The following is a 23,381-nucleotide window of genomic DNA, read 5'->3' on the forward strand; positions in this document are numbered from 1 at the left end:
AATGTTGCAAAATATAAAGTAAAGAAATGATAAAATATCTCATTTAAAGAAGTTAATATCTTTTTCTTACAGAATATGTTTGTTGAATGTCATTATTGAAGGTTCTTTTATACAATCCAGGAAGCACATATTCTTTTAATAAGGAATTATTCATTTGTGCTAATGACATAAATGTTTTGATTAGAAAGAGATTAATTTACAACAAAAGCATTTGTGTTGTATATATTTTTAGCAAAACTAGATTCTTTGGTACTAGATACTAGATGCCTAAAATGTTTTGTTTACAGTATAATACAGGTTGAGTCTATATATAATGCTAAATATTAACTACATTTTATTAATTTGCATTTATATAAAAAATGATAGCTTGTTTCAATTAGCTCAATAACTTAATAATACATAATAATTTGACTATGCAAGTTTACATATATAAACATGAAAATTATGCAAAAACCTTACATATTTTCCTCCAGGAAATGCATTTTTGGTTTTTTGTTCTTTCTATAGATGTATCTTTTAGTCACTTTAGACTTGCTATGAGTTTTTAGCCATTATTTGAATTTAAATAGCGGAATGAATTATATTTCAATGCAAAAATATTCCTATTGACATTAAAAAAAAAAAAAAAAACTTATAACGACCTGAACCTATGAATCATTTCTTGATTTCGTTGGGGATATTTTGATCCATTTTTATTCGTGTCAAAAGAATATGGTTAAATGATTATTTAGAACTTTTGAAATAGTGGTTAATATTTGATAGGAGGTGTTAAAAATAGGTATTTACCTAATTCATCCATCTTGTTATATCAGCTTTTATCTATTAACAAACTCTCTATTATAATTATGTTTTACTTAGTTATGAGTGATTATAGTAACTCCCATGTGATTTGGTAAGGAGTTAATCAACTTTTAATAATTTGAGTTAGGTAGTGTTTGGCATATTTTAATGAGTTAGTTTATAACACTAATCTCTATTAGATTAGATAATAAAGTAGAGGTTTAGTTAAAGTGGAAGTGCTTAGGACAAACAAGTAAGGTCAAATTCCATCAAATTATTAGTTTATGTCCAACTTTATAACCACTTTCTCAAATTTATCTAGTGTGCAAATTGGCATGAATGTAATTTTTGGCCATACTACTTGTTTGCTTCTAATTTTATTTTTAATAAAATAACTCAAAATTGTACTAACAAATTTTTAGCTTGTTTGATTAAGATTTAAAATTTATTTATTTGATAAATATGTTTTGCTAAATAATTTATGTTTGATTAGTTTATTGAAAAAATATTTTTATTAATAATAAAGCAATGATTTATTAATGATCAAAGATTTCGAAAATGCTTCTGAAGTATAAAAAATATTATTGATATATAGGAGTAAACTTTAAGCGTGAGATAAAATTTAGGGAAAATTGTATCTAATGGTAAATTAATAAATTAAATTAATTGCTATAATCACCCTTTGATTTAATTGTGTCTCGTAGCAAATTGTTTGTCAGTCACCTCTCTCCCTCAAACTCTCGCTCGCCACTCTCCTCTCTCGCTCGCTTCCTCTCACTTTTATACAAACATAAGTGTATAAAATTTGTTTCTATTTGTATAAAGAGAGAGAAAGTTGTATAAATACATATAATTTTGTTCCCCTCTCTCCCCTCTCCCAGATCTCGCTCGCCACTCTCCCTGATCTCGCTCGCCTCTCTCGCTTATACAAATAGAAACGAAATGTATAAATTGTGTTTTTGTTTGTATAAAGCGAGAGAAAATTGTATATACACATGGAAGTACATATATTTTCGTCATATACACTTATAATTATATAATAAAATACTTTCCTGCCCAGTTTCTTTTGCCTTTCTCTCTTTCTCATTTTATACAAATTCAAATTGTATATAATTTCTTTCTTTCTCGTTTATACAATTAGATTCAATTATATATTTTCTGTCCAAGTCTCTTTCTCATTTTATACAATTCTAATTGTATATAATCGTTCTATACACTTATAATATACAATTCATTTTATACACTTCGTTTTATACAATTCTCTGTCCAAGTCTCTTTCTCTTTCTCGTTTTATACACTTCTATTTTATACAATTTGCTTCAATTGTATATGTATAGCGAATTATATATTTATATGTTTGTTATGGAGTGCAATTATGCAAACTTTGCTATAGCATACAAATATGAATTTTATGTTTGCTATATGTGAAAGTTGACTAAAATTTATAGCATCTTTGATTAACGGTAATAGATAAATTTATATTGTTAACTAAACCACTTAAATTTTTGTCTCAAACTTAATCATAGATATATCATCTTATCGCATCATCTATCTCTTAAATCTGAGCGGGAATAAATTAATCCAAATATATAGTTTTAAAAATATAATGTTGAGATAATCTAATCCACAAATTAAAAAAAAAAAAGAGTTTAAATAATTTCCTTGTTTATTCATATCATCTTTATACAAAAGTCATAGACGTATTAATTTTTATTACCTTTTTAGTCCCACTTGAATGTCTTTCTTTCCAATATATTATATAAATATACAAAACATGAAACACTAGAGAGTATATTTAAGCTAGTCTTTTTTAACAAAGAAAAAAGGATACTTTTTCTCAAAATTTTTCATTTTTAAATTATTGATGGTCTTAAAAATATGTTTTCACTTGATTAATTAAATTTAAATATGAATTTTTGTCTAATTTAATAATAATTTTAAAATTTCTCTCAATTTTTCATTAAAAGTCTCATACAAATTTGTAATTCTAATGTTGTAAGATGGTAGATCGAAATGTAATAAATTTAATTAATTAAATAAAAAATAATTTTTAAAGCTAATAATAGTTCAAGAATAAAAATAATAATTTATTCCAAACTATAAAAAAACTCAAAATACTTCTCTCAAATAAATATTTATTTAAGCAATTGCTTTTAGTGACACCATTGAAGCAAACAATATATTTAAGCAAAGCTTTAGGTGACTCCCTTTCCTTTATTTTCTTCATGGCTCTCACTGCTCTTTAGAAAGTAGCAAAACACACACACAAACAACCCAAAACACACACTTCCATTTCCATTTTTTGCCTATATATATATATATATATGTAACAAGTACTTGTTAGAGTACTAATTTGTACACCCTCTTATCAATTCCGTTGTAAAGAACACTTTTTTAACTAGTATTTGTTCAATTGAATGCTTTTCTGAGGAATTAAGGTGGTCGAAAACAGCTCCGATCCAAGAAAGATTGAATCTTTATAGTTTCTGCTATGGCTAACAACCCTTCTGAGGGACCTTCTGATGATTTCTTTGACCAAATCTTGGGATTTCCTGCTTACAATGGAGCAGAACCTAATTTGGCGGGAAATGATGCCGGAGCTATACCGCCGGCGATGATGCTCCAGCTTAACTCTGGTGATGGGTCAAGTCAGTTTACTGGAGTGGGTCTTGGGGTTGGTTTAGGTGGTGGGGGGTTCCATGGTCATGGTGGGGGTGGTTCTTTTCCTTTAGGGTTGAGTTTAGAACAAGGGAAAGGTGGGTTCTTGAAGATGGATGATGTTTCAGCACCTGGAAGGAGGTTTAGAGATGATGTTGTTGATAGCAGAGCTTCTTCTTCTGTCAAACCTGTAATTATTGCTTATACCTTTTCTTGGTTATTCAGTTTCTTGATTTCTTGTTGGTTGTCATATAATGACTTATACTGTGATGTTCTGCTTCTTTACTTAGAAAGTTTGCTCCTTTTTCTGTGCAAATTGGTGTAGTGTTACCGAAGAAGTTTTTCACTAAAAAAGTTGTTTGTTTTTTCTGAATTTGTTTCTTTCTAGGATTTGTGTATGTGCTTGGTATATGGGAAGTTGTGTTTTTGCTTTCCCTAAACAGAGAGTCTATTGGAAACAACCTCTCTATCTACCTGGCAAGGTAGGATAAAGTCTGCGTGAACTCGACACTCCTCATACCCCAATGGTTGGACTATACTATGTTCTTGGTGGTGGTGGTGTATGGGAAATTCAATTCTGACTTTCTTTTCCTTTTCTGGACTGGTTGCCTTTACTCCAGTATAATTTGGAGTTAAGAATGAGGTTTTTTAAAAATAAGGCTTATATTTGTGTATTCAAGCTAGAGATCATATAGCCTGTTGATTTTAAGACTACTGTTGCTGGCTTTAGAAAATTGGAATTGCACACTTGCCTAGAAAAAGGGGCTTGACATGTAACATTACTTTTTTCTATTCAAGGTGATGTAAGCAAAACCATGGTCCGAGATCTGAATATGAATAAATCTGGCCATTTATTAAGTGATTTTACCAATTGCTTCCTTGAGATACAATCAAAAGCAATGACAAGGTTCTATCTTTACAGGGTTTTCATGGACAACCGATGCCTTCAATGCCGCATCCCCCTGCAATACGTCCAAGGGTGAGAGCTAGGCGAGGACAAGCTACTGATCCACATAGCATAGCGGAGAGGGTATTTTTTTTTTTGCAGCGAAGAGTATTCTAAAGTTATTTAGATTGTCTAACAAGCGGCATATTTTTCTGTTGCTTCTAGCGTTTGGACAGAAGAAAATAATATCCCTTCCTTTATTTGATTGCAACTGTTCAGGGTAAATGAACGAGTTCCTCAGAGTGAAACATTAATCTTTTCACAAGAGGTCATCTAACTAGTTCATATTGTTTCGGGTTATACATAGTTTCTACGAGCATAAGATGTTCTGATAATGCACTGATAAATTACCAAGCCCGATGACCCTAAGCTGCAAATAATGTGTTATTTTAGAATTCAGTTCTGTGTTAGGAAGAATAACATCCTATTTCCGAGCATCAGTTCAAGGTTGAATACTATGTATAAAGGCTTAGGTCCTACTATTCAGTTGCCGCTACTTTACCATTCTAACTGATTTTATTCTTTTCCTGCAGTTACGTAGAGAGAGGATAGCAGAAAGAATTAGAGCATTGCAAGAGTTGGTTCCCAGTGTCAATAAGGTTAGTTTTCTTTCTTCTATATACTGAACTATGTTTCACTTACTGCGAGCATCATTTTGAAAAGATCAAAAAGAAGAGGATTAAACATTGAGACCCCTTTCTTCTCACAGTTTTCTTTTGTGGGCTTGTGCTTATGTACCCAAAGAACTCAGGAATTTGATGGAGCAATATTTGCAGAATTTATGAAAAAACTAAAATCACTACCTCCTCCAACTTTCTTTGTCTGTTCAAGTTATGATGCTATTTTATTGACAGAGAAGCAATAAGGACTTCATAATGAAGAACTATAAGAGACTTCTTTCAGAAATAGTAGGGTCTCATCACATGGATATGACTTCCCCATGTGTACAGTTTTCAATTTTTGTCCCGTGTTTTTTGGTCTTCCCGGAAGAATGTAAAAAAGTCAAAGTTGATTCATTAGGTAACTTTGTCTTCCCTATTTTTCTTCCATAAAGTTTAGTACAGAGTAGCTGATACGCATGATATTATTAGGATACTGCATGACGTATATTGTGGTCCTTATTTCATGTTTGATAGTCACTATTAGAAGATAGTTGTACATATACTGGGTAAAGAGAATTTATTTCAGTATAGTTCGATACGTTAACTGAAGCAGATCTTCAAATTGGTTTAGTTCACTAGGTCTACTTTTGATAATTGAGGGAGGTTGGATTCACACAGAAGCAAAACCAGAAGATGATAGAAATGATAGTCGTTATGAAAATTATTTCGAGAATTAGTTTTTGCATGCTTAAACAAGGTGTCTTGTGCTTAGAAATTGCCAACAAATGTCACAGAAAAGAAGTTAGATCTTTTATTTTATAAGTAGACCAAAATCTATGAATAGGTAAAAACGTGTCTGCATCATTTTCTCTGATTATTCTATAACTTCCCCATCCCCATCAGAGATTGTGGGACAAAGTAAAACGGGTTTATGTATGTTTTATCTCAAGTGATCTTTAGAAGGTTTTGAGAAATTATACGCTTGTATAGGTTTAATGCAAATGTTCAGCCACCCATTTCTAATTCTTCTGGTGCAATAAATCAACGCATTTACAATGTTTGGCATGTTGTAGTTACTGTGCTTTTATCATTCTGTTACGTTTGTCATATCAGTATTCAACTGTTTCCTTTGTCCGTTGGTGTTGCAGACTGATAGAGCTGTAATGCTTGATGAAATTGTAGATTATATCAAATTCCTACGGCTGCAAGTGAAGGTGAGTTGACATACAATCTTTTCAAAAGTTACAATCACGGGTCGCTCTAAATCATTTTGAACCTATCGATGTTGATTTTGGTTGTGAAGGTTCTTTAGAAATGCATTCTGGTACTACTGATAATACTCGGAGCTTCATGTAACTTCTACTTATTAGTTTTTTAAAAAAAAAATGTGTCATGAACGTAATACTTCCAAGGTGCTGAAACTAGCATCTTGACATGATTGGATTTTCTGCATAAAATTCTTTTAAAATGTACTCTCCACGGAATATTCTCACACTTTGCTTTTGCATTGCTCTTTTCAATGACTTTTCATTTCATTCAACAAATGTTCGGATGTCATTTTCTGCGCAGCATATTCCTTAATGGTTAGTTGAATTCGATGTCTATATCAACTGATCAGTAAACAGTCCCCACCCACCCACCCACCCCACGGATATTCGTGTTCAAAGGAAGTTTTGCTGGATGGAAACCGCTCAAATAATTTGAACATGAAAAAGAATTTAATAGTGTAAATGAGAAATGCCATAAAGGATCTCCCACTCACATCATGGAAAAGTTACCTTTCCTCTTTTGAGGGTATAGCACTAGATTTTCTCCTGCTTTTGAATCAATACTTTTTTCCTTGCATTATTGAACCATTTTGGGTACTTTTCTAAGTTAAAAATTATATTTGACACTACAGGTGTTGAGCATGAGTAGGTTAGGAGGAGCTGGTGCAGTAGCACCACTTGTTACAGACATTCCAATATCATCAGTAGAGGTACTTTTTTTTAATTATAATAAGCTTGTTAGACTTCTTTTCTGGAAGATTTGTCCACCTTATTAATTTCTTAATACTTGTGGCTTTGTCTTATTTAGGAAGAGAGCAGTGAAGGTGGAAATAATAACCAACCAGCTTGGGAAAAGTGGTCAAGTGATGGCACAGAAAGGCAAGTGGCTAAACTCATGGAAGAAAATGTTGGTGCTGCAATGCAATTTCTTCAGTCTAAAGCACTATGTATAATGCCTATTTCTCTTGCATCAGCAATTTATCACTCTCAGCCACCAGATACATCAAGTCTTGTTAAGCCAGAAACAAATCCTCCTTCATAGATGAACACCCTTATAGAAAAAGGTGACATAACATGCTAATGACCTTAAAGAATTTTCTTGCAGTGGATGGTTCCTACTTTTATCTATTCAAGTAATATTTAGCTTTTTGTTGAAAAAACAGGGTTCTTTTTTAAAAATATTTATGTATAAAGTAAACCATTTTCTATCATTTATATATTTGAGTAGTTTTGTTCTTCGATACTTGATCTGAGTCTAACAAAGTATGTTATCGTTGTTAGATATATTCTTAGTAGTAAAGAGAAATTGTCAAACTTTTCTTCAAGTTAAGTGTGAAAGGGAAGAAAATGAATGGTGGGACTAGGATAATATAGTGGTGGATGTAGAAGCACTTATGGGTGGGGTCTCTATGTTTTGCTAGTGGAAATTGGGGCCCTTTAAGACTGGTACATTAACTAATAATCCATTTCAGTGCTAGTGGTAACAATAGTAGCTTTGTAAGAGATCAAAATTTAACAAGAATTTTTTTTTCATTTGTTGAAGGAAGTAGCTAAGTATTTGAGTTGTTCCAAAATAAATTCTAATAAATAACATAAGATTTTCAAAATCGTTTTACGTAAGGTATAATAATTTTAAAGATAAAATATAGAATTATTTTATTCTACGTTTGATTAAAGGTATTAAGTAATTTTGAAATTACTGATCTCACTATTTGTAACTTAGTTAATTAAACTTTGGAATAACTTATCCGGAACCAATCAATCCAAGTCTAAAAAACTTTTAAGTCTTTCTTTTGGTTTTTGTATTTTTTTTTGAAAGCGTGTGTGGTTGGGTTGTGATAGTGGTTTGACTTAATTCTCTAAATTTTCTCCTGAGTAATTATTGGGTTGCATAATTGGAGAGAGAATGAAAAAGGCAACTCTGACGGAAAGCTGTTTCCCATTTTGCTTAATATAAATTATTATACTATATTGTATTTTCTTGCGTTATCATAATAATAACTTGGATAATATTTTTGGGTTGGTCCTATCTGATGATAGTAATTTGACTTGGACTCTCAATCACTAGACTCAAATTTCAACAATCAACGACTTGGAAGGGGATTGAAACGTTGATGGCTCATTAAAATATATGAGCTAATTAAAAACTCAAAATAGCAACTTCGACTCCAATTTTCCAGTGTCACTATGAAACAAGAAAAGTAATCACAAGAAACTTTGAATGCCAGTTGTTTATTTATTCAGTAGAAAATCTCTTTTCACATCCAAAACGCCAAACAACAATGCCATTTCTCCCTCCCAGTACACTTGAGTATTAGAGTGTAATGATTGGAAAAGCTATTGGCTTCTTAAATCAAAAACTTCCTAATTGTAAACTAACCATTCTGTACTAAATCAATTCTAGGCAAAACATTACATCCTGACCCAAAACAAAGGACTTTCACTGGATCCGGTAAGAGTTAAACCGATAAAACAAACAAGAATCAGTTTTACCTGTAATTATACTGACAGACAGAAAACAATCTTTAAATATCATCAATGCAGTAGGTAAGTTACTGCATATGATATCGGATGCGTCTCTCCATCCATTGTTTTGCATTATTAAAAAACTGAACAACAAGAAATTTATTCAGCAGCATCTAGATCCCGACAAGGAGGAGCCTTAGGCTCACCTAATAATGTAGTATTTCCTCCTTCTGGTCCACAATTGATACGACCTGGATTCTGAGTGCCGCGCTGAAACATAAAAAAGCATGACAATCAACAAAGCATTGATGTCATTATGCATGATAAAATTAGTCTATGCAACTTATAGTCGTCTTACCGGTGGTTTTTCACCTTTCCTGAATGCCTCAACAATCTCTACAGCTTTCTTTGGAGTGAGATCCTCCTGCAGAAAGGAAGGGAAGACCAATTAAGCTCCAAATACTTAAACTTATTACTATAAGATTGAACAAGTGATCAAAACAGGATTTACGTATTAACTCACATAATAATTGTAAGCATATCCTTCAGATCCATTGGAATAGTCAGCCACCGTCATCATTGGAGCATTTACACAGCAACCCTGTCACCAAAATGAGGTGTGATATTAAAGCACTTATCTATCAAATAAGCAACGACTTGAATGGTGTTCAACATTCTGAACAAATATGAGTAGCTAATGACCTAATCAATGGTTCCTTGCTGAAGAGCTTCCAATGCATGGAAAGAAGAATGTTGCAGTAGTTTAAACAACACTACTATTTTTTAAGCATATTGAAAATAATTCTATTGAAAATTTTCTTCTGATGAATAACCGTAACTTGTCATTAACAGTAGGTTCCACTGTTTCAACTCCAGAATCATATCTTATGCCTTTACAAGGTTGGTTAGGAAGCTAGTGAAAACATAGGCTTTTAAACTGAGAGTCAGCAAAAGATAAAAGCAAAGACATAATCTTGTCTTTCCCACCCTGCTTTTTCATTGGTGCGTCATATATCCTTATGATTTTCACGACTTCTCCAGAGTTCCCAATTAATAGTAAGTGGCCCCCTACAGATGCCCAATTTAGGTCTAAACAAGGTCCACTGAACCAGTGTTATCAAAGGCGCGCTTAAACCCTGAAGCAAGACTCAAAACGTGTTGAGCGCTTCACCTCGCTTTATGTGCGCTTCAGTGTCGTCATCAAGGTTCTAAGGGTGTTTGCCTTACCAGAGCCTCATATGAAGAAGTGACACTAAATAATTGATATACTTTATCATCAATTTCTTTGGACATTTTTTGTCATCCATGTTTATAATTATTAGTCTATGACTAAACATATATATTTGTATTCTTTTCTCCCTTTGTGCCTTTTTTCATTAAAGCCCACGCTTTATTTACGCTTTGCGCTTAAAGCCCTCACATACCTTAGAGCTTTTTTGCACTTTTCGCCTTTGATAACACTGCACTGAACAGACCTCAATGCATTGGCGACAATGCACGTAGATTAGGGACTTTCAAACACTGCCACCACAAACAAAATCCTAGCAGAATTTAAGTTAACAAGTTGGTTATTTTTCAGCACCAATTTAGATTATCCAAAAAGTTCCGAACTGTGCCCCGGTGGCCCTAGAATATTTTTAGTTATCATAATATCTAGTCAAATTTCACTATGACTAACATAAATAGGAAAATATGGTTTGAGAAAACTGTCTGATAACAGTAAAGATGAGTTCTCTGACTTAGAATAGTTCCCTGCCTATCACATCTTTCTCTTCTCATGTATCTAAAAACCATCCAACCAAGGGAGGCATCCTCAGCAATCGATGAGTTCAAGCCCTTAGAGGCCCCAATTAGACAAGGACCAAACCATCAAAAGGGCTATGAGGAAAATGAAGTTCCTCGACAAGTTGATAGGTTTGCAGATTAAAAAAAGAATACATTTGCCCCAGAATCTGAAACCTTTTGTCACTTTACTTTCGGTAAAGGTGGATAAATTGTGTATCCTCCATATAAGGCTGTGCTTGTACATGTGTCCATGCACACTATTACAGCCAAACCTCTTTATAAGTTATGACAACCTCATTTGTTTGAACCTTTTTTTGCCTATTACACACCTATTAATTGGCCTTTGGATCTAATTTGGTTGTTATAGACAGGAAATATTTAAAACATTTTCCAAATCTGTAGAGATACTGAGAGTAGAGTAAGAGATTGTTGGTCAGTTCAGGATTGAGACATCTCCTTTAGAAGAATGCTAAATGATTGGGTTCTCGGTACTGGAGAAGTTAGAAGGAAATGACATTGCCACAACAAATGCAGATAGGGTCTTGTGGAAGCACAAAAAAGATCGAAACTTCTCAGTAAGCAGTGCATATAAGAGAGGTATGCAGTTGGCTAGAGGGGGAACTTCTTACCAGTGGAATTATTTCTGGAAAAGTATCATCCCTACCAAGATAAATGTTTCACTTGGCTAGTGATTAAGAGAGCCTGTTTAACTCAAGAAGTCTTGCAGAAGAAGAAAGAGAGACAATTAGTTCCTCGATGGTTTTTGTCTAACACTACAGGGAAGACAAACAAGCACCTCTTCTTACATAGCAACTTCACTACCCAATTGTGAAACCTATTCCTCAACATTACAGGATGTAGTTGGATCATGCCAGAGCTCACCTCAGATCTCTTGGGTTGTTGGATCAGGAGGGATGGAAGTAAGAGTCAGAAGAGATTTTGGAGATTAGTCTCAGCATGGATATGGTTGTCAGTGTGGTTAGAAAGACATGGTAGATATTCTGTAGATAGGTCCAGTTCCATTCAGGAAGTCAAAAGGAATTGCATCGTATCTCTACGTTTTTGGGGTAAACAATTGTGAATAATAATTAATATATATAGATCAAATGGTGGACCCTGATAGCAGACTTGTAATAGCTACAAACTTTTCGAGGTGGCCAGCATGCCCTTCATGCTGAAGAAACAATCTTACAAATTATCAAAAGAAGCATCACTTTTTCAATTTTTTATGTTATAAGAAAAAATTAATTTTAGATTAAAATTTAAAAAGATATTTATATGTCATTAATGAAAAATTTAAGAGACTACTAAAATATTAATAAATTCATAACTAATTCTGCGTAAAATGACTAGAAAACGCACATAATCTAAAACTATCTGAAAATTAAATGCTTCCAGGTTTGATTGAATCTCATGTTTCAAGTTTGCAAGAGCTTTTGACGTTCCAAATTCCTCATTGAAACTTACAAAATTTATTTACGTTATGTCTCCCAAAAAAAATAGACTGTGTTGTTATTATTATAAAATAATACTTCGTATATCCTACTTTATGGGATGCACTTTCTTTGGGCATGGAGTTTAAGAAAGACCGACTTTCAAAACCTATGAACTAAATCATCTAATTAGGGGTAAATTAAAAAGTTCAAAGTTAAATGGATTCTAAATATATAAATCATCACTCCTTTTTGGAACATACTTAAACAAAAATTGCATCAAATATATTGGGACAAAGGAGTAAGTACATAGATATTTGACTAAGGCCTTTTATAGAGGGGTAATTTCACAAAGAGTATCGCTGTAATTATGGTTGTTACTGTTACAGAGTGGTAAAATGCAACATAAAGAGTTCCAAAGAGAGCTTGCGGTTGTTATATAGAGGTCTTATTATATATGTTTGGAGTTCTAATTCATAACAGATTTATGTGGGCTGCCAATTAGGTTGTCAGTATGCCAGTTTCCATCATGCATTGATAAATTATGCAGGTAACTGGATATATTCCTGCCTGCCAACCCAGACAAGAGTCCAACGTACCCTTATAAGGGTAATATGCCTAGTACATAAGTGAAGTAACCTAACGACCATGGATGTGGGACGAAGGGATGCAGAGAAATCAGGTTAGGAACAGTTTGTTTTGGCTTGATTGTCACCTGGGAGGCTTGTTTAACTCAGAATAACTTGCAGAAGAGGAGTTATGCTCTAAGTAGTACATGCTATCTGTGTGAAGAAGATTTGGAATCAATGGAACATTTGTTCCTGAACTGCAGATCCTCCAGGGAATGCTAGGAGCTTTTTTGACTGATTGGTGTTTCATAAATAATGCCTCTGAAGATCAAGAGTTTAACGGGGTCCAGGCAAAGTCAATGGATGCCTAGAAACAAGAGGCAGATTTGGAGAACGATCCCAACCTGTATCTTCTAGACTATATGATTGGAAAGGAACCAAGGCTTTGCTTTGAGGCAGAGAGGATGTATACATCAAGAAACAAGATTCTTGTTTACTCAATTTATATTTTAGGTGTAATAATAACATGATTGGAAATATGGACCAGTTTATGGACATAATTAGTTTGTTCGCAGGGGTTACCCGATGGTTTGTTCGGTGGGTGTTTATGTTGCTTGTGGTAATTCCTGTACCAGCTTGGTGCTTTTATTAATAAAAGTTGAACTTATCAGAAAAAAAAAGTTATATTAGATCTTCATTTAGCATCACAAACATCAGAGCATTACAGGGTCTCACTTCAGTTCAACTTTAACATGTCAAAACACTTTTGGGGACCACTTGAGCTTTGACCAATGAGGACACATGCATGCACATGAACAGGATCGGAGGCAGAAGTCAATATATAAATTCAGCCTAACACAATAGCTTCTGTTCAAACACTGGTTTTGTGCTAAGAAAAATCATTAAATGTACATATATTAAATTTACAACCAAATTATTAGCACTTGAAATCGTCATTCTATAATCCAGAACCAATAAAACTGAAATATTGGCTCCGCCTTTGCACATGAACTTGAGCACTAGAGAGGAAATGTTGTAGAAATTGGCTTATTACGACATCATCTATCTTAGTGTTTCCAGTAGACCACCCTTTCCTTCTAATATAACTGGGGTATCCCTGGGAATCAATTCAAAACTTGGACAAGGGCTACTTGAAGATCCTTTTCGTTGAGCCCATCGAATGTGTGTCAGATGAACATAATTATGACCAGTTGATAATGTCTTAGATTCCTAGACAACTGGGTTTTGGACACTTAATCCTCGTAATATCAAGATTTCTTTCAAAATGTCACTAAAGCGGGCTTGGTCGCAATTAAGAGTGCATATGCATAACGAATCTACAAGATACATTAATCATCAGAACACCTATAACCAAGGCCACAAACTGAGAATATCTCTAGTGTCTTAGTAGATTTTCCTTACAAGATACAATCAACCAAAGTTCCAGCCATCCAACACTAAAGATTAGCCAATTTCTACTCCTTAAGTTAGTTACTATCAGTCACAACGCACAATCATGGTCATGTGATTTATTGCATAACAGTTGAGCATAACAAGCACCAATCTCAACATCAGATCTTAGGTTTGGAAAGTAAATGAGACAAATAGTTCACAAAAGCGGTCATGTAGGACATGCTTTCAAGGCCACCAAATAGAATCAAGGTCAATATCAATAGATGTATGAAAAATGACTCACCATGCATTCCATCTCACCAACAGAAAATAAGCCATCCTTAGTTACTTCTGCATACATGAATAAGTCATGAACCAGAATAAGAACATGTTTCAACGATAGGATTATTAAGGCTATTTTATTTATTCTTTCATCAAGAAGGATTATTAGGACTATTAAAAAGGCTAATAAAATAATTGGAAAGACCTCCATAAAACACTGACCATTGCGCTTTACTCCCAGGTGCTTCAGTATAGCTTCTTCGATACCTCTTGAACCACGGATCATACAAGGTGTTGTGCCACAAACCAAAAGGTGATATTTTCCAACCTAAAGGGACAAGAAACTGAGTAAGCTATGTTAAGTAAAGATGGGTTCTAAATTTCCTGCACTTGCACAAGCCAAAGGTCAAGACAAACTACTCACTTTTGTCCTGTTGAACATCGTGTAGAAAGTTGCAACCTCATATACACGAATTGGCGCAACTTCAACAACCTTAGCCACCTTAAGCATTTAGAAGACTAGGTTAGGTGCTTTTGAATGCCAATTTGACATAGGCAGAAAAATCATATAACAAATAACCCCTAATAAGGAACGGCAACTTGCAGTGTGCTTACTTTGAGGGTATACAAAGGAAACAGGGGTAATGGTAATACAAAAATCAAGTTAGTACACATGCCAAATAACACAAATATAATTATGGCAAGAACTAAAGCTGAATTGGTTCTAGCAACCAAATGCTGATTAATTGTAAAGAAGATCACCAAATAATTTCAAAATTCAAGTGGTAACCGTTAATAATGCTGATCACCAGGACAAACTTTATAATAATGCAAATAGTAAGAATCAATCTGAACAGTGTCAACATACTGCATTCATCGCCGAAACAGGTAGCCACCCTCCATTTTGCTGCTGTGCAAGATCCAACAAAGGAATCACTGCAGATTGTTTATAGTTGGATGGGTAGAAAGACAGTATTTCTTTCACCTGCACATTGCATCAGAGGATTAAGTAGGAAAGATAGACGATAAAATTGTTAACGGAAGAACTACCAATTAAAGAGATGCATGGATTCAGTGTAAGTACACTACTATGGTAATCCTCTGAAATTGGATTATTGAAGCTAATCAACATTCAAAATCCATTTCAAAAATCTCTATGATGCAGGAAGCTTCGTATTATACTTTTCTTTGATTAGTAAATTCTAAAAATTAAGTTATGACCTCTGCTGAAGAATGCTATAGAAGAAGATGTTTCTAACTTTTACAATTTTGGAGTCAATGCATCAGAAGCGCTACTGAATAACATGATGAAAATAGGCCCAAGCAACAAACAGGGAATGTATTTGGCCTTGAACCACAACATTAATCACCCTACTATCTTTGAAAGTATTTTCCTTTTATTTGTGATTGTCTCTCCACATTTTATTCCTTCTCCAATCTTCTCTTTAGGTTGGATATGCAGAGAAGCGACTTGATCATTAGGTTCTTTTAAGAAAATAACTTTTCTCCCATTCATTTTCAAATGAGAAACTAAGTTTGAATGCTCATTTAGACAATCTTCTCATACAGATGTAGCTTGAATTTATGGTGTAAGGTAGATCATTTCAAAGGCTGTTATTCATTTCGCAGACAAGCTCAAAACTTGAGTCAGCCAAGATAATTTTTATGCAATTTTTCAACCAAGTTCAGATATTCAAAGCCTAGATAGGCACCTAAATAGCTTACACAGATAATAGTACAGATATAGATTAGAGCAGAATACATTTTCATCAAAACATACAAAGAAATTATATTCTGATTCAGAAAAGTTTGAAACATTCAGTAAAGGAGATGTCATAAATCCTGGTAACAAGAGCTCTCAATTTCCACACATAAATTGAAAGAAAAACAGAATAGCAATAGCAAAAATTCAAACTTTTGATGTAAATTCTAAAAAAATGTTGCAAGTGATATGACAAAGAATTAGCTCTTAAGTATTCTGGAGGATAATAAGCATTGCTAACCTTTTCCTTGTTTGCATTATTAAACTCCCAAGGAAGGTCCGTTTTGTTGTCCGGTGTATCAATGTGCTGCGTATAATAAAAATCCAAACAAATAAAAACATAAACACGCAATCGAATACTCAAATTTCGAATCTAAACTCCGAAATTACAATTAGATAACAACTCACATAGTTGAGTGCAGTGGAAAAAGATCGCGATGCCTGTAAAACAGAAAAAATATAATTGATTTAGACTAAAAGGAAGGAAGAACCAATCTATCAAAGTGAAATGGAAAACACATAAACGAGGATTAGACCTGAGTAGTTCGGCGGATGGACGTTCGGATCTCGTTCAGACGTTGCGCAGCGAGTCGACCGAACATTTTTAGTCTCCGGCGATTGCTCCGAGCAGACGGTGGTCGGAGAAAATGGAGATTTTGGGGAGGAAAGGGAGAAATCGGAAGTCTCACTATGAATGTTCTGCGTGCCACACACACGTTCCTTGTTCGCGTGTCCTGATGAAGACCTTAAACTGGCAGGCCCATTAGAATTTATGAGGACTATATTTGGGCTCTCGTATCGTTGGGCCACAATACGTTTGGCTACTTGGGCTTTGGTCAATGCGATGGGCAACTTTCACATGTAGCAAATATAAAATTTATATTTGTATGCTATAGCAAGGTTTGTATAATTGTGTTTTATAGCAAATATATATACGTATAATTCGCTATACATATACAATTGAAGCGAATTGTATAAAACAAGAAAGAAAGAGACTTGACGGAGAATTGTATAAAACGAATTGTATAATTATAAGTGTAAAGGACGATTATATACAATTTGAATTTGTATAAAACGAGGAAGGGAGAAAGACAAAAGAGACTTGGGCAGGGAATATACAATTAAATCGAATTGTATAAAACTAGAAAGATAAAAATTATATACAATTTGAATTTGTATAAAACGAGAAAGAGAGAGATACAAAAGAGACTTGGGCAGAAAAGTACTTTTATTGTATAGTTATAAGTGTATATGACAGAGATATATGTATTTGCATGTGTATAAACAATTTCTCTCGCTTTATACAATTAGAATCACGATTTATACAATTATATTGTATAAAGCGAGAGATGCGAGCGAAGGAAGCGAGCGATAGAGGGAGAGTGGCGAGCGAGAATATGAGGGAGAGAGGGACTGACAAACAGTTTGCTATGAAACACAAATAAATCAAACGGTAGCTACTACATTTATTTTATATTATTAGTTTGTCATTCTATACAATTATCCCAATTCATAGTGGGTTGGTAACTAGCTTGATTTGGGCATCATTTTACAAAGGAAAAATTACGCAACAAATCAAACTTATACTATTTAATTACTCATCATAGCTATAATTTGCTATAATTTCGAGTTTGTATAGCTAGTCATGTTTGTATATGTATAATTCGCCATAATATACAAATACACGTGTATAATATACATTATTTAACCTATATATATATATAATTCACCTCTCTCTCGCTCTCTTCCCTCCCTCCCTCGCTCGCCTCTCTCCTCCCTCTCCCGATCTCGCTTGCCCTATATACAAATGCATGTGTATAATATACAATTATATACAAATATAATTCACCTCTCCACTCTCTGTCCTCTCTCGCTCACCTCTCTCCCCCCTCTCCCAATCTCGCTCGCCTCTCTCCTCCCTCTCCCAATCTCGCTCACCTCTCTCCTCTCTCTCCCAGACTCGCTTGCCTCTCTCCTTCCTCTCCCAATCTCGCTCGCCTCTCTCCTCCCTCTCCCAGACTCGCTCGCCTCTCTCCTCCCTCTCTCAGACTCGCTTGCCATATATACAAAATACAAATACAAATATATAATATACAATTATCTAATCGATATACATATACAATTCACCTTTCTCCCACTCTTTTTCCCCTCTCTCTCTCCTCTCTCTCCCAGACTCGCTCGCATCTCTCTTCCATATAACACATAGCTACGAATTGTAATTATCAAACTATAGCTACAGAGAATAATTAAACTATTTTTAAGTGGCTATATGTAAAAAATTTTAGGATATCATGTTCATATTTCCAAAAAAGTTGGGCAAATATAGCACTTGAAATTGATGAATATTAGATTGTCGTCTAATATGTACAAAATTTTACATCATAATCTAAAATTGTAACTTGTAAGTTCGCTTAGAAATTATTTTAGATGGTAGTTTAAAGATTCATATGTTGCAAGAGAATTTTTTTTTTAAAAAAATTATTTATTAAACAATTATCTCAAAAGACACCACTTTGTAAAAATTGGATGGATTACATGGTTAGCTAATTTATATGATGTCTTTTAATTTGTACCTTTTATTTTACACATATACGCCTACTTCGAATAACTGTATTTGATTTATTTTGTCAAAGTCTAATTTCATACATTAGATTCAAAGCTTTATATGATTGATATTCTCTATGTTATCAATCAATTACTTCCTAGCAATTACTGCTACACTATCTTACCATAATTATTTTATCATCAATCTCCTTTAAATAATGTATATATACCAACCTTTGCATCTAGAATTTTGATTCTTTAACTTTTAAAGAATTAATTTGATATAGTTTTGATATTTTAAGGTTTGATTTTCATATTTTATTATACAGTAAATCGATTATCATAATTTGATCAATTTCAACTTATATACACATGTATAATAGAGAATTATAGCTTTGATTTTTCAAGAAATATTTCAATTATATCATATTAATGCAACAATATTTTACACATGTAAAAGTATTCAAAATAAAGTCTGACAAACAATTCTCTCAATTAATTATTTACCCAACAAGAACATCTAAACTAAGTCAAAAATTCAAGATCTAAATAACTAATCACTATTTTATATATTTGCAAATATTACGTATATAACTAAACTTACAGCGTATAATATTTAGTGTTTTAATATTTTTTTCATAAATATCAAATATCAATTTTGAATATGGATTTTTTTTTTTAAAAAAAAGATATACAAAATATCATAATTTTTTAAAAAAATTAATTTTGATATAAGATTCGATATCTATCGTACTATATCTTTAGAGGGAGTAAAATTTGATATCGTAAAGGTGAATCTGCTCTTTGAAATATCTTTCTGTTTTATTTTATGTAACACTTTTAATTTTTTGAAAGCCAAAATAATTTAACTTTGATCGGACATTTGCATATGAAATTTTTAATTTTTTTTAAATGAACATAAATTTATTTGAATATCAAAATACGAAAAGTATCCGGTAGCACAATGGACCAAAGATTGCAAATATCACAAACGGGAAAATATCTGAACAAAGGCCGGCGTGCTTCTTTTCGAAGTAGGAAAAAGAAAAAGGAACAATACGATAAGATAATACTGTGGCGAATTGGGGAAGAAGAGAAATCAATTCAGTAATGGCGTTAGAACAAACAATTGCATTCACTAACCCTTTCTTCTCTTCAACTCCAAGAACCCCTGCAAAATCTCTCTCTTTTCGATTTTTCTCCCAATCCAAGCAAGTACAAACCGCCAAATTAGCTTCGGGTTGTCGTATAAGATGTTCCTTTGAGTACAATAGTTCTGGAAATGGAAACGGTAGTGTGTATGAGTATGAAAGATATGCTGGGGTTTCTCAGTACCCACGGCCTTCCGAAGTACAGTGGAAGAAGGAGCTTTGTAATTCAGTGCAGCTTATTGGTAATGTTGCAGTGCCGGTTCAAATTAAGCATCTTAATTCCGGAAAAGTTGTAGCTTGGACTCGTCTTGCTGTAAGGAAGTCGCAAAACGACACTACTTGGTAATTTAAAACGACACCCAGTTGATTTGTTTTGGTTGCTTGACACTTTTTTATGTTTATCCTTTTCAAAATTTTGAATGCAGCTCCAATTTGAACACTTGTAGCCATTGTTTGGTTGCTGGTTAGACTCATTAGAGTTATGTAGATATTAACAATGCAGAATTTCGTTATTCCATCTTCTACCCTGCATAAATAATACATTAATTCCCTTGTATGTAAGTATTAGTTATGCGAGATTGTAATCTGGTAGGCTGGTAGGGGAATACCAAACTTGGTGTGTGAAGTTTTATGCAGAGCAACTAAAATGCTACCAAATATGGTACTAGTTATGCTGGTTTTAATACATGAATAGTTTACATTTTTAACCAGCAACCAAATGACACCTAAGGAGGACCTTTTGTTGTTGCAATTACTAGACTGCAACTCTAATTTGAACACGGGGTTGTTTGGTTGCGGGTTGGAGTTATGTTGGTTAGTAATGCAGAGGTAAGTTATGCAAGAATTTATTATTCATGTATTAGTTATCCATCTTCTATACATAGATTCCTCGTAAGTATTAAGCAAGAGTGCAAACTGGTAACCAAACACCGTATTTGGTGTGTTGAGTTTTATACATATCTTGTTTTTTTTGTTTTTTTTTTGTAAATTGGTAAATGTTGAAAGTTTTGTACAATCAACTAAAATACTACCGAACATGGTACTAGTTATACTGATATTAATACATGAGTAACTTACATTTCTAACTAGCAACAAAACAACCCCTAAGTAGACTATTTTCATTCACCTATACAAGTAGTAATAATGTGAGCGTGTTAGTTTAGAGGCAAACATTTGTGCTACTGTGAAAACTTTAAGCCTTCATCCAATAACAAACCGAACAAAGTGATCCAACTATAATTCATATAATAGGCACTCTATCATGACTGCTTTAGTTTGGTGTAATTTTTACTGCGATAAATGATAATTGATAATTGTATATCATGGCATTATTCCAATGATCTGTTGTTACACTTAAGGGGTTAAAGAGATTACCTTGAAGCCATCATAGCTAGAAAATTTAATCTACTGAAACTTTATGATGTGGAAATCAAATGAAAGATGCAGTAAATCTACTATTACGCCATGGCATCCTCAATTGATGGACGTAAAACTGATAAAGACTATTGGCAATACGCATACATCAAGTATCTTAACATAACAAGTAGTGAAAGTAGATGCATAATTTATGTTTTCAACTGAAACAAATTTGCCTTTTTCTTTTACCTAATTCAAGATTCAATGTGGCAAAAACTAATGACTTGCAAACTGCTTCCATAAATCCATCGACTCATGAAAGCTATCTCTGCTGTTGTAATCCTTGTATCCTAATGTCCACTGGTCTACTTTTTTCCCTCTTCCACAACTGGACAGTGTCTGAATTTTCCATACCACAAACCCAGAAAGTCAGTTTTCATGAGTTTCCTGATACCAATTTTTAGCTTGACTAAAGAACTAGAAAAATCCCTAAAACTGAAATTTGCTCGGGCACATGAGTTGAGTGTACTTGCGTTAACTAGTTGTCGAGCAAGATCTAATTTTGAAGTTTCCATATGCAATTCCTTTTGTGTTCTTAGAAATGCCTCCGCACTTCTGATTTTGAAACCAACAAACCTTTTGTTCTCCTAGTGGATGGTTTTAACATTTCCCAAGTTACATTCTTTTAGGACCAAAATATCTGAAAGCTGCCATTTGGTTTGGCATTACTCCTTGCCTCAAGCTTTCATTCTTTTGGTTAGGACTTTGACTAAATTCTATTTCTTTTATAGTGTAGTTTACTAGTGTGTTTGTCCTCCGTTTCTATGTTTCCTTCGATAGCCCAGATCATGTTCTTTTTTTGATAATAAATTTGAGTTCATTATTTCTACAAAGTTTTGTATCATGTTCTCGCATTCCTACTGTTGCTTCCTTAATGAATAAAAGAGAGGTTAAGTAATAATGAAGCTTACTCTGCCTGAAATAGCAATCCTCCTTTCCTATCTCTTTTTTATTCTTCTTAATGACCAATAGCAGAAAATTCAGTTCTTCGGTTTCTATTTTTGTGGTTTCAGGATTAATTTGACATTCTGGGATGACTTGGCTAATGTTGCCAATCAACATGTGGAGAAAGGACAGCAGATATATGTGTCTGGTCGCCTAATATCAGATACAGTTGAAGGTGATGATGGAAAAGAACAGACTTATTATAAGGTTGCTTTACTTGTAATTTTCTTTGGGTGTTGTATGGACATCATGTTTGTCCTATATCTGTATGACTGAACTTTTGCGTTCTTTTTTGGCAGGTGGTCGTTCAGCAATTGAATTTTATTGAGAAGAGCTCTCCTCCTATTGCCTCATATAACGGGGACTCTAATTCCATGGCACCACGTAAGTAATACTTCTTTACCTAAAATCTTTCTTTACTGCTAGAGCTGGATGCACATCTTTCTGGCATCAAATTTTGAGAGGTTTCCACTTGTGGCTTTGCAGGTAAAAAGCAAAATAATTTTGCTGCAAATACCACTGGATCCACGGAGGAGCTATGGCAAGCTTTCTTTGCTAATCCACTAGAATGGTGGGATAATAGGAAGAACAAGGTACACCCAGTAAAGCATTTCTTAAAATTACATAAACAAGAAGTTGACGATTGCCATAGCATCACTAGTTGCACTTTTATACTTGTCTTTACTGGTGCATATGTAATGCACATGACATGCTTGCTGCAGAATTCCTTTTTTGGGTAAAATTTAGTGCCAACCAACACTAGAGATAAAGAAAGTGCAGTTTGCTTTGGGAGCAAGGAAGACAAACTAAAAGCAAAAGATAGTCTGAATTATGAACCTATCAAAGCGAAATACTGAACAATACTGAGTTTGGGTGCTTAAAGATTGATTAGACACTTCACAATATTATTTCATTTTGCTAGTCCCTCACAAAATAAATACTCAGTGACATTATTCCTTTGACAGAGGAGTCCAAACTATCCAGACTTCAAGCACAAAGATACCGGTGAAGCATTGTGGGTAGAAGGCAGATACAATCCAACATGGGTGAAATCTCAACTTGCAGTACTGGATTCAAAGATGGAGTCTTTTCATGATCAAAATGGCAGCAGAAATGCAGAGTTCATGTCCATGGATAATTTCCAATTTTAGTTGTTCCCCATTTGTTTTCACCTCTACTTCCAAATATTCTCTTGTATAGATTTGTTCCTCCCAGTAGGAACATAAATTTTGTATTACTTGTTTGCTAGTATTACTGTTCAATGAATTTTAGATTTTCAGAACAAGTTTTCGAGTATTGTAAGCTAACAAGAAGACTAATAGACCTATTTCTGATTTTCTGCTGCATCATGTTGTGCTAAAGTTTTGTATTTCTTCCCGTAT

The 23,381-nt window shown here is 33.7% G+C and overlaps 3 protein-coding genes across 3 annotated transcripts; 2 read left to right on the top strand and 1 right to left on the bottom strand.

Annotated features, from left to right (window-relative positions):
* Positions 1–2,604: 2,604 nt before the first annotated feature.
* On the top strand, positions 2,605–7,497 carry LOC101243823 (transcription factor UNE12). The gene is made up of 6 exons (XM_004247161.5): positions 2,605–3,628; positions 4,361–4,468; positions 4,918–4,983; positions 6,135–6,200; positions 6,887–6,964; positions 7,063–7,497. Exons 1-6 carry the CDS (start codon positions 3,272–3,274, stop codon positions 7,294–7,296), a joined length of 909 nt encoding a protein of 302 aa, XP_004247209.1. The 5' UTR covers positions 2,605–3,271; the 3' UTR covers positions 7,297–7,497.
* A 973-nt stretch (positions 7,498–8,470) lies between these two features.
* Positions 8,471–16,680, bottom strand: LOC101244117 (NADH dehydrogenase [ubiquinone] flavoprotein 2, mitochondrial). The gene is made up of 10 exons (NM_001324536.1): positions 16,480–16,680; positions 16,352–16,384; positions 16,185–16,250; positions 15,050–15,166; positions 14,606–14,683; positions 14,404–14,509; positions 14,204–14,250; positions 9,244–9,321; positions 9,079–9,144; positions 8,471–8,990 (listed from the first exon to the last, which is right to left on the bottom strand). The coding sequence occupies exons 1-10, from the start codon at positions 16,543–16,545 to the stop codon at positions 8,880–8,882; spliced, it is 768 nt and encodes a 255-aa protein (NP_001311465.1). The 5' UTR covers positions 16,546–16,680; the 3' UTR covers positions 8,471–8,879.
* Positions 16,681–19,480: 2,800 nt separating this feature from the next.
* Positions 19,481–23,343, top strand: LOC101244412 (single-stranded DNA binding protein-like protein). Its single transcript, NM_001347188.1, has 5 exons — positions 19,481–19,980; positions 22,068–22,206; positions 22,299–22,383; positions 22,486–22,592; positions 22,965–23,343. Exons 1-5 carry the CDS (start codon positions 19,598–19,600, stop codon positions 23,148–23,150), a joined length of 900 nt encoding a protein of 299 aa, NP_001334117.1. The 5' UTR covers positions 19,481–19,597; the 3' UTR covers positions 23,151–23,343.
* The last annotated feature ends 38 nt before the right edge of the window (positions 23,344–23,381 follow it).

The sequence above is a fragment of the Solanum lycopersicum genome, chromosome 9 (assembly GCF_036512215.1).
Source record: "Solanum lycopersicum chromosome 9, SLM_r2.1".
In the NCBI taxonomy this organism is placed as follows: Eukaryota; Viridiplantae; Streptophyta; class Magnoliopsida; order Solanales; family Solanaceae; genus Solanum; species Solanum lycopersicum.

Excerpts from the sequence above, each read along its gene's own strand:
- LOC101243823 (XM_004247161.5), top strand. The coding sequence starts at position 3,272 with ATGGCTAACAACCCTTCTGAGGGACCTTCTGATGATTTCTTTGACCAA. Across the intron at positions 3,629-4,360 it reads CTTCTTCTTCTGTCAAACCT|GGTTTTCATGGACAACCGAT; the intron begins GTAATTATTGCT and ends CTATCTTTACAG. Across the intron at positions 6,201-6,886 it reads TCCTACGGCTGCAAGTGAAG|GTGTTGAGCATGAGTAGGTT; the intron begins GTGAGTTGACAT and ends TTGACACTACAG.
- LOC101244117 (NM_001324536.1), bottom strand. The coding sequence starts at position 16,545 with ATGTTCGGTCGACTCGCTGCGCAACGTCTGAACGAGATCCGAACGTCC. Across the intron at positions 14,251-14,403 it reads CCTGGGAGTAAAGCGCAATG|AAGTAACTAAGGATGGCTTA; the intron begins GTCAGTGTTTTA and ends TCATGTATGCAG. Across the intron at positions 9,322-14,203 it reads TTGGTGAGATGGAATGCATG|GGTTGCTGTGTAAATGCTCC; the intron begins GTGAGTCATTTT and ends TTTTGGTGACAG.
- LOC101244412 (NM_001347188.1), top strand. The coding sequence starts at position 19,598 with ATGGCGTTAGAACAAACAATTGCATTCACTAACCCTTTCTTCTCTTCA. Across the intron at positions 22,207-22,298 it reads AAGAACAGACTTATTATAAG|GTGGTCGTTCAGCAATTGAA; the intron begins GTTGCTTTACTT and ends CTTTTTTGGCAG. Across the intron at positions 22,384-22,485 it reads CTCTAATTCCATGGCACCAC|GTAAAAAGCAAAATAATTTT; the intron begins GTAAGTAATACT and ends GTGGCTTTGCAG.